Source organism: Glossina fuscipes, unplaced genomic scaffold, assembly GCF_014805625.2.
Source record: "Glossina fuscipes isolate IAEA_lab_2018 unplaced genomic scaffold, Yale_Gfus_2 116, whole genome shotgun sequence".
Classification (NCBI taxonomy): domain Eukaryota; kingdom Metazoa; phylum Arthropoda; class Insecta; order Diptera; family Glossinidae; genus Glossina; species Glossina fuscipes.
This window is the reverse complement of record NW_023998459.1, coordinates 567,020-577,451: the sequence shown is the minus strand read 5'-3', so window position 1 is coordinate 577,451 and position 10,432 is coordinate 567,020. Positions and strand designations below refer to the sequence as shown.

At 31.0% G+C, this 10,432-nt stretch overlaps 1 protein-coding gene across 5 annotated transcripts in view; it reads right to left on the bottom strand.

The window, feature by feature from the left end:
• The window catches only part of LOC119640220, an 89,590-nt gene that overhangs the window by 31,068 nt on the left and 48,090 nt on the right, over nt 1–10,432 (bottom strand). The window contains exon 1 of one of the 5 annotated variants that reach the window (XM_038038094.1): nt 679–2,973. The exons of the other annotated variants lie outside the window; for them this stretch is intronic. Within the exon in view, the coding sequence (XP_037894022.1) occupies nt 679–711 (33 nt within the window). The 5' untranslated portion in view covers nt 712–2,973. Of the gene's footprint in view, nt 1–678; nt 2,974–10,432 lie in introns of those variants that run through there. 5 annotated transcript variants of the gene reach the window in all.

Genomic DNA, 10,432 nt, shown 5'->3' with positions numbered 1-10,432 from the left:
AGAAGAACACCGGTGAGTATGCGAGATACCGCCCCCACCGAATATAATTTTCTTACTTCTTATGGTGCGAAATGTATGCCAAGCATTTCTTAGTGCTAAATACTTCCCGCGTTGGCCATTAATTTTGAAGTTCCGAAAATATAAACGAATCCAGGGCTGCCTTTGTGCATGTGGCATGAGGCTTATATTAGGCTAAATCAGAAATGTTCTCCCTTTAATAGAAACAAAACACACCTAGTGTTCCTAAAAGGTATCCACGCGCACAAAAATGTTTCGATCCAAACCATGTCAAGAATGTTCGTTCTGCGGCAGAAGCACGCCAAAATACCAGTATACCAAAATTTTTTCTGAAGACATTTTACAACAAAATTAATACAAACAGTATCACAGGTGTAGTGTAGGATACAAAAACAAAAAAACACGGTTGTGCTTTAAAGAAGAATAATGGTTGTCCAAAAAAATTTTCCCTCCAAAAAGAGACATACCGGTTACCTAGACGGGCTTCATTTCTCTTGTTAACTTTTTCTTTTTTTTGTTTGAGATATCTCAGAATTTTTATAAATCGTGAATTATTTATTAAGAGACAAAGTATTGACGAAGAGAATAAAAAATTATGAGTTGTTAAGTAAGTTTTTCAACAATTTAAGAAGAAAAAACCTTTTATTTTTATATATTTACCTTATATTTCAGTTCCACGTCACATTCCAACATAATTGCTTTATTTTAATTGTGGGCTTTGTTCGCACTGCCCTACGTTGATAGCGTTTAGAATTTTCGTAAATGCACTGGATCATAAATGTCCATGCCTAGAGTGCTTAGAATGGTTGGTGCACATGTTTATAAAATTGGCTTTAAAACCTTTATATTTGTATTATTATGGCTTTTATTTTTATGAAACTTTTGTACTTTTTAGAGGATAAACATTAAGTTGTTGTAAAAATTAGTTAATCTATGAAGCTACATTACTGGACCAAGGACGCTTCTAAGAAAGATGATATAATATTCGATTATCATCGATTTCCTATTGCAGCACAATCGATTTGCTCTGCTTGGTAAGCAAATAATTACAAAGGAGAAAAATGGATTTCATCTAATAGTTGTTCAAGATAGTTTTATAATTAAGCCAGAAGTTCGAAATACGAGTGCGTTCCAGAAAATAAAAAAAAAAAAAAAACGTATTAAGAGCAAATGTACATAAAAATAAATAAGGAAACTATATTCGGCTGTGTCCATTCTTTCCCGCCGCTCTTTCTTGTTTAGAAAAGAAACTATAAACTTTTCAGTGTATTGCAGGCTTATTCTTTAACCCATTTGGTCAATTTTTAATGCAAAACTACGTTCAAGACCTACCAATGTTATTACCGAATGTGAATGTGTAGTATTTACGGCAGACATGTATGCGGACGTATCGATGCCTAATTTGGTACTGATCAAAGAGATCTGTAATTAATAGATTTCTTAAGTCTCTGGTTATTGCAAATGTTTTAATAAAGCGGAGGCATTCCCTCCACACCCCACCCATCTCTTTCGACAATAGATATAACAAAACACATTTTATTTTTCGTTCCAAATTTTTGTAAAAGTTGGTCAGTGTGTGTTGACGTTATGTCCGACATGTAGGCTTGTCGATCAAATGCCAAAAATCTTTACTAGACCGACCTCGTTACTTTCTGCATTAAAATGTCGCAAATCACTTCCGCCGCATCCCCGCTAAGTACAATTTTTTTTATACGGCTTTAATACGTCTTTTTGTGACTTCGCAGCACTTTGCAGCATTTTCAAAAAAAAAGAAGCAGTTTTTCTTTTTTTGTTCGAAGGACACTTTTTTCCATTTGTGTAATCAAATATCGCAACCAGTGGGCGAAAATTAAAACATTTGAGTCAAATTATGTACATCAAGTGTTTTGTTTAAATTAGAACTCGTAGATTCCTCACTGAGATGTCCAAGATTTAAGGCGCTGTCTTTCACAATCATAGGATCCAAGAGAGAAAATTTCATTTCATTTACTATATTAAGCAAATAGTTGATGGATAATATTTTTTTAAATATTATTTAGGAGTGTCACAAACTTTTGCACTAACTTAATTAAAAAGAATTTTGCCAAGTTTTCCAAATTTTTTTTTTTATATTTTCTTAAATGCTTTGCACAACGTTCTAACCTTTCATAGCAACAGGTAATTAGGAAAATTTTACATAATGAATTAATTTGTTAGTAAACTATATCAGCTCTCCGTTCACTAGTTGCCGCCTGTTATTTGCATTGGATTTTAAAGAATTTAAAATTATTTGTTGTTTTTTCAATTTTTTTTGTGTGCATTCAAGTATCTATACTTCAGTTTCTTAACAACTACACAAAATTCATATACGTGAGGGCAATAATACGCTAAGACTAATAACCGTTGCAACGTGTAAGGATTTTTTACTGGCAATGTAATTACTTTTGGAAAATAGCATGAATTTCATTACTTTGAAGTTAATTTACTGAAAAATTCAAATATTTCAGTTTACTTTGAATATTTCATTGTCACTTTCTTCCTTTATTCCGACTCTATTCCTTTCAAAGAAGAAAAATGTAAGCAACCAATTTATAAATTGTATGCTATACGAGAAGGCTGACCTTAAAAAGTCGTTAGTATAACTGCCATAAGTGCTTAAGAAAAATACTCATTCGTACATACACAATTAAAAGCATGTATTTGCCTATACTTTGACAATGTTATGATTAGTGAAAAGCACGAAAAAAAGGAAACAGCGCAACTAAATATATATAAACTTATAATTCTATACAAAAAGGCCCATGGAAATGATAAGCAAAAAGTTACATTATACATGAGAATATGGAATCTTTCTTCATACAACTCAAAACAACCATACTCAAAAACAATCATAAGCACATATGTACAACCAACTTTTACTCGAAATTAACACAAGTTTCTTTAACCGTTATAAAAATTGTAGGGTTAGTCATTTTCTTATATTTAACACCATTAACCCAACTTTTATGCATATGCATATATATGTATATATATATACTTATATCATAATAGTTTTAAATCTTTTCTTTCTTCAATAATTTTTATATTATATTCAGATATCAGTTGTGTTAAGTGATTTTCTTTTCTTTTTTTAGGAGCTTTTCTGTGGGATTTCACTTGCTGCACCTTTTATGTATGCTACAATTTTTCACAAAAGTATGATAGATACTCGCATTAGGTCTGCGTTTAAGTTTTTCTTTAAACCTTTTTAGGATTTCAACTTAATTTTCTTCAGTCTTTTTTGTCACGATACCTGTTTTTCTTTTTGTTTTTATTATTCTGTTAACACTTTCGAAGAGAATAGGAGAGGAAGTTATATGGATAATATTCTTGGGAGAGTAAGAAAAATGTTGTCAAAATAGCTGATTTTTTCATAAAATGATGAGTTACTTTATCAATAACTTTGCTTCGAATGAAGGTACGTTTATACTATTTGCAGTAGAATGTTTGTATAAAAACAGTTTCAAAAAGATTCAGGATACCCTTTCTCCTTACATAATTGTGAGTTTTTCTCGAAATAATGCGTTTATTTCTTTTACAGTTGATTGCATTGTTGTTATCACTTTTTTGACGATCTTTTTAAACGTTTTTCAGAATAAAAAAGACAACATATTCGATAGATGTCTATGAAAGCGAAAAATATCGAAATAATTCTCCTGCCAGGTATTTTGCGTATGTCCCGTAGGAATGGGAAAAAATTTTCTACCTTTTTGTAATAGTACATTTTTATAGTACCATTAAGTAATAATAGCTCTGTTTTGAAAATTTCTAGACTTTATTAGTGTTTTTCAGACATTTTTAAATAAAAGGAATTTAATTAAACGCATTCTCTATTAGATAAATTTAGCTTTTAACTGGATTTGCTATTCGGATGATTATTACTAGAGCTCATATCAAATTTAAAAATTTGCAAAGTAGAATATACAAATTTCCTTACATGGTCGTTATAAAATTTATTATATATAATTTTAATGCATTTTCCATACAATATTCGTGATACACGGGTATATTAAGTTTGTGCGGATGTATGTAATATATATAAGGACTTCAGACATATTCAGTTTTTGTTATAGCGATTGATTAAAAACCTGTTTTTGAACAAATACAAAGTTGTCTGTCTGTCCATCAGTCCATGGAATGTCTTCTCACGAATTCTTGTTTTCATTGTAAAGGTCGAAATTTTTTTGATATTTGACGTTATTTAATACGCCGACATGTTTTTGAAAATGATTCAGATTGGATCACTTTTCTTTTTATTTACTTATTTTAAAATGTCGTCATATGAACAACTGTGTTATGCGAAGTGGTGTCCAGTAAATCCAATTATATATATGCACAAATGCCAGGTACTAAGCAACGATTTGATTTAAATGGTAAACAATTGCAGATATTAGCTTTTGTATATTTTTCATCGACTAATGAGAGTTAAAGAGTTTTCTGCGCTGTTTCTAAAACTCCAAAGCAATTGTAGGATTGTTAAGCGTAAGATTTGTTTTAATTGTATTTCCATACAAGACAATCCAGCTCTTTAAGTATCTTGCTACCGAAAAAATTACGATAATATTGTGAAAGTGCAGCCCTTATAGGACAAAGCGTATTCCCATGGTTAGTAAAAAATTATATGGATGTGCTTTTATTTCCGACTTCTTTCGACTTTTACTTTCGTAGATATAACTGGAGCCAGACCAAACAAGTAAAAAAAAAAAAATAATGTGAAACTTAACATATTCGTATTTGTTTTGCCATATTGACAACATTACGTGAGAGTATCACACATTAAAGCTTTTCTTGTGCTATGAATTTTGCAAACAATGACAAAAGCCACGATAAATGTCAAATAATATATTGTAAGACTAGTAAAAATGAAAAAAGCTTTTATTTCCTTTTTTTAGTAAGCTTTGGTACCTAACGGAAGAATTCAAAAGCAATGGAAGATTAATTTAACCATTTGGCAGTATAAAATGGTAAATGTTAGTATTTTTGAAATTTTGAAGGAACTTAAAACTCATTAAAGGAAAATTATGATAACTTTTACTTACAGAGAGCGCTTTATATACATTTATGCTAACATATCCTTTTAATACATACCTGAAAACAAAACAGAACAAAATTATTATTTATGAAATAATTTAGATTTTAGAGTAAATTTGCCAAAATACAAATGCTAGGGGTAATTAGGCCATAAAATGGAAAACCTACGAAAATTCTGCCTGACCATTTTACTAGTAAACGGGTCACTTTACACTACTAAAGATAGAGCAAAGTAATAAAATTTCTTTGGAAGTTTATCGGAATTCTATTGATCATATTGATGTTAAGTTCGGCTTAAATGTAGAAGTATATAAAATATTGTCTTCATTCTGCATTCATTCTTTCAGAAGAATTTAAGTGTAGTAAAGAAAACGAGCAAATTGAAAACAAAGTGTTTTATTAATTAAGTTAAAATGAGCAATATTTTGATCGAAGACTATGGAACAATCCTTCCACAATTATACGATATAAAGAAGTGGACCTTTTCACACGAAAATTGGAATAATTTCATTATCAGTTTAGAAACAATTGCAAGATTTGAGAAAAACAAAGCTGAAGAACATACAGAAAATGAAAAAGGTATGAAGGACCATTCTAATTATCGGGTTGCCTATCAAAATGCCAAAAATATATTCTATTCCATGTTACCCTCGATACAAATTGACTATTATGCAGCGTCTAACGACGTATCGTTGGTCGTTGAAGATACCGTGTCAAATAATTCTGAGAATGAAAGTGATATATCAAGTGAAGAAGAAGAAGGACCACAAGTCATACCATACTACGCTTGGGAAGCCGAAAGTGACGTAAATGCGACAGAATCACATTGCGAAAGTACATCTAAACTTAAAATGGAAAATATTAACTACGATAATAATTGTATAAACAGCTGGAATTTCTCTCTTAAAGATTGGGATATTTTAATCAATATCTTAGAAACCATCAAAAAGTTTGAAAATAAGTTATTGCAACAAGGAGTAGCACAGAATACAACCATGTCAAATTCCAACGAAGATTTGGCGATTGCTTATAAAAACGCGAAGAATTTATTGTATTCTAAGTTGGCCTTAATTCCTAACAAAATTTAAAACAAAATCAATAAAAAAAGTTATGCGTTTTTAAAAAGAATTAATTTTTGTTAACTGCAGTCAAACGATTTATCTGAAATAATCTCGTTATCACATGCATATTTAAACGATTAACGAATTAATACTTGTAACTGCGAATGAAAATCGTTTAAAACACGTTGCACTGAAGTGAAATTCTACTTTCCCTATTAATTTTCATGTGCATTAACAAAAAATACATATACTTTATATGGGTTTTATTCGATAAAAGTGTGACGGACGTTACTTTCTTACCAACCTTCCTTATTTTCTTTGCCCATTTCCCCGTCCTTTATTTATATCTTGTGCATATCTTATATGCTCGATTCTTTTCTATTTTATTTGATATTTGGTAAAGGTCTTCATAGTAGAACCATACTTTACATGAATTCTTTGCACTTAAGCCAAGGGAGTAAATCAGCAGAGAAATTACGTTTTTTTATGCTTACGATGATAGCAAATCCTCTATTAAAAACTAGGTCTTAAGTTGACTTATAGAGTATTCGCGTTGCAATTATGTATGTTTTCACGAAGCACAGCAATCGAATGGTTGATACATTTCACTAGTTCTCAGCTCGCATTGAATAAATAATATTCTAAGCTACATATTATCTACAGATTAGCGTATTATCAATAACACAATTTGAAAAAATGATGTTCGCGTTTCATGTGTTCTAGGTTGCGACTTACTCAAAAGTAAGAACATACTTGAGCCATTCGTACGAAGCAAGTATGCAGATTTACGTTTCTATCTGCAGTAAGGTATGCATTACTATTTTTATATTTTCGTTTTTTTTTTTCTTTTCTGGTATGGTGTTTTCGAATTTAGGCTGAGAGTGCCAAGTGAAAATGTTGAATTTATAACATGAACAATGCGGAAAACTTAAGCTAATCATAGGAATTACATTCACTTTACCTTAATCTTAATACAAGCGTCGAAATATAGTCCAATAGAATATTCCGGGACGTTCAAAAAATAAGTGGAAATTTCACTTTATTTTGAATACAAGCGAGAAAATATATAACGAGTTGTGACCGAAGCCTTTACATCCAATGTTTCAGGCAAATTTTAAGGCGATAGCTTCACTTTTGCGGCAGAAGAATATTTACAACAGGCATTACAAAGACAGACGGACGGGCATTCTTACAATAAGTGTAAACGTTTTTGACAACCTTTTACAGTTGTCATCAATATCTAAAAGAAGTTATAAGTTATTAGTTCCTTATTTTGAACGTCTGTAATCAGCTCTGTTTATTTACAATTTTTCTCCCAATTTTTTAAGTTAAAAATGCCACTGTTTTCTGCTGTCATGTGATAAGTTGCAAATTTTTATTTAACTACCACAAGAAGCCAGGGTCAGAAAAACACGTTGCATTAAATCGATTCATGATTTTACGCTAATAATAAACATGTGTGCCTTCTGTGTGATTCCAAATTGACAGATTTAATAAAAGAATAATCATTTGATTATCTAAAACTGCTTTATGTATACAAATGTAAGCAATTCTTTTGTGGAGATTGGATAGTGCCAGCCAAAATATACTGCCAATTGAGTCATATTTCGTGGATCAGGGGTACTCAATAAAACTAAGGCCATAGTAGTCGTCCAAAAGATTTTTAATACTTATGTCCTAAACCTACGGTATTATAAATTAAATCTTATCAATAATAGTCTATTTTAAATTATTATTAAATCTTTCTTTATTATTTTTATTAAATGTGACCCACATTTGTCATTTCCTTTATGCATTTATTTTCATTACTTGACACTTACGACAATTGTCTGGTACATTGTGGTTCATATAATGAGACCGCCTGCTTACAAATAATCGTTAGTCGCGTGATACGCTGCGGAAACAAGTGTACCACACCGGATTCCATAAATCATCTCAATTCAACAAGTGTCAAGCCAATGTCACACATAAACGAAATACTTAAAACTTTATTTTCTACATTTTGATGAGGTCGATGCGTTTGTGTGTGCGAAGATATAGAAAAGTAAAAGAAGAGAAAAGAAAACGAAATAGGAAGCTGCGTAGACTTATGAGCGAGAGTTAAATAATCGTTGGCTGAGATAAGTATGTGAAAATCGTCAATCGGTAATTAAATGTGGAATAATGTATAAAAAAACGGTTAATCATAGTTCAACATAAACGCACCACCAAACTGAAACGCAAAAATTTTTATTTGAAACGCTTCGATAAATTCATGGTCTTTTTGGTACCTATCAAACAAACAATTTGGTTTTATGCATCCATCATATACATTGCTTTATGGTATTATAATAAATTGGTTTATTGTATAAATATATATATATATATATAGTTCACTGATACTCTCACGTTTAAAAAAATATTATTAAGTGGTACATTCATATCAAAGATTCATTCGAGTGTGGGATTATCATTGTTTTTACTTGATGGGGTTATATATATATTAGTGTTTGAGTATTTATTTGAAAACTTCCTTTTGCCAAGCGCAGAATAAACTGTATCCTAATCTTAATTTTCCGAATGTACCAATTCAAAAACACGATCGAACCGCGTAGACATCGTCGCGCTTTTTAAACAACATTTCTTTCAAAGAAATTTTGCATTCACGTTCACGAGACATAGGGCTTTTTACTGAATTTTTGTAAATAATTATGATTGCATGTTTTACGTTCCTTTAGTCACATGATTGCCGTTTCAAACTTTCAAGAGTTTCATTACTCTCGGCAAAAAGTTCCAGATCTCGTCGAACAAAGTATTGGCAATCCGGAACCAACCAGGAGAGTATAGCCAATTCCGATAAAACTAAGACCGGAGCCCCTTAAGATTATGGTGGGCGCATGTCTATGTGTACATAAAAGCAGACAACTCGGTGAACTTTAATTAGAATTTGATAAGAGAAAACTACTTTTTTAATGTCATCATCAAAATCGGTTCATCTGCACAAGCAATCTGAGGGGGCAAAAGTATTCTCGAGAAACGATAACCCATTTTATGTATTTGACGGGCAGAGCAGTTGAACGAGTTGTAATTAGTTTTGCTGGCACGTCCCAACTTGGTGTGCTCAGATGGCCCGAGTATCGAATTGTGCACGTGTTCAGTGCTGACGCGAAATATTTTATCGGTGTGCTGTGTGAGATACTTTCAAAATTTTGCTATTTCCCTTCGATAAAGTCATAATATACCATTGCTTAATTAAGTTTAAGTGAACTGTTGCAAACTTCTCCCTCTCAGACGGTAAATAAAGTTTTTGAGATGGGTAAATTCCGTCAGCATATTTTATCTGTCAGCTTATTTCATGAAAATGAAAACTTTTCCCAAAATTAAATCAAGGAAATTAGCAAAAAAATTAACAAATGTACTACCTCCCATCGACACAGCATAGGTAAAAAGACCAGAAAGTTAACCCTATTAACTAAAAATATAAGGTGTAAATCTTTTTTTTTTTTTAATTTAATATCTATAAATACTTGCATGTGTATATGATATTTCTTCGTAAATTTGAAATTGGCCATCATAAGGATTGGCATGTTCTAAGTCTATATCCATATAACAAGTATAAAAAAGATATTTTAAAATGCAACTCCCATTGCTTATGAAGTTTTTATATGAATTAGTGAAAATATCGCAGTTCCAGGAATTAAGCAAGCACATATGAAAACGAACATGGACATTCTCGAAATTTTGTTGATGAATACTGGATATGAACTGAAAAAGCTGAGTCAAACAAGAAACTTTTTGTTACGATAAATGCACGATAAAATTAACCTAACCCCCCATCATTAATTTTCTTAGAGAAATGTTCTATTGTAGCTTGTTCAAGACAGATAGTTGCGGCTATACGACTACTTCAAAGAACAATGGGTATTCGGATTCTGGTTCTACGGACAATTTACAATATTTTATAAAAAATTTTTAGAAATATTTCCATTTTCAAAAAATATTTTAAGGGTTAAGCTACGACGCAACCACGATTTCCTAATCGGACGAGGATGTAAAGCGATGTAAAATTTATTATATACCTGATTCTGTTTACTATCAACATTGAAGGTTGGAAATGAAGTTCAATATAATTTTTTTATTTTACATAACTAGGAAAAAGGTTTTAAAAAGTCTTAGTCTACGCAAAAAAATATTAGTGTTTTGTTTTAGAAAAATCGATAATTTAAAAATTTTGCTTTCTCTTTCATATTAAATTTCATACCTTCAAGTCTTTTTTTTTATGGGTTTATAAAGAATAATTTCATTTTCTAATTTTTTATTTGAGA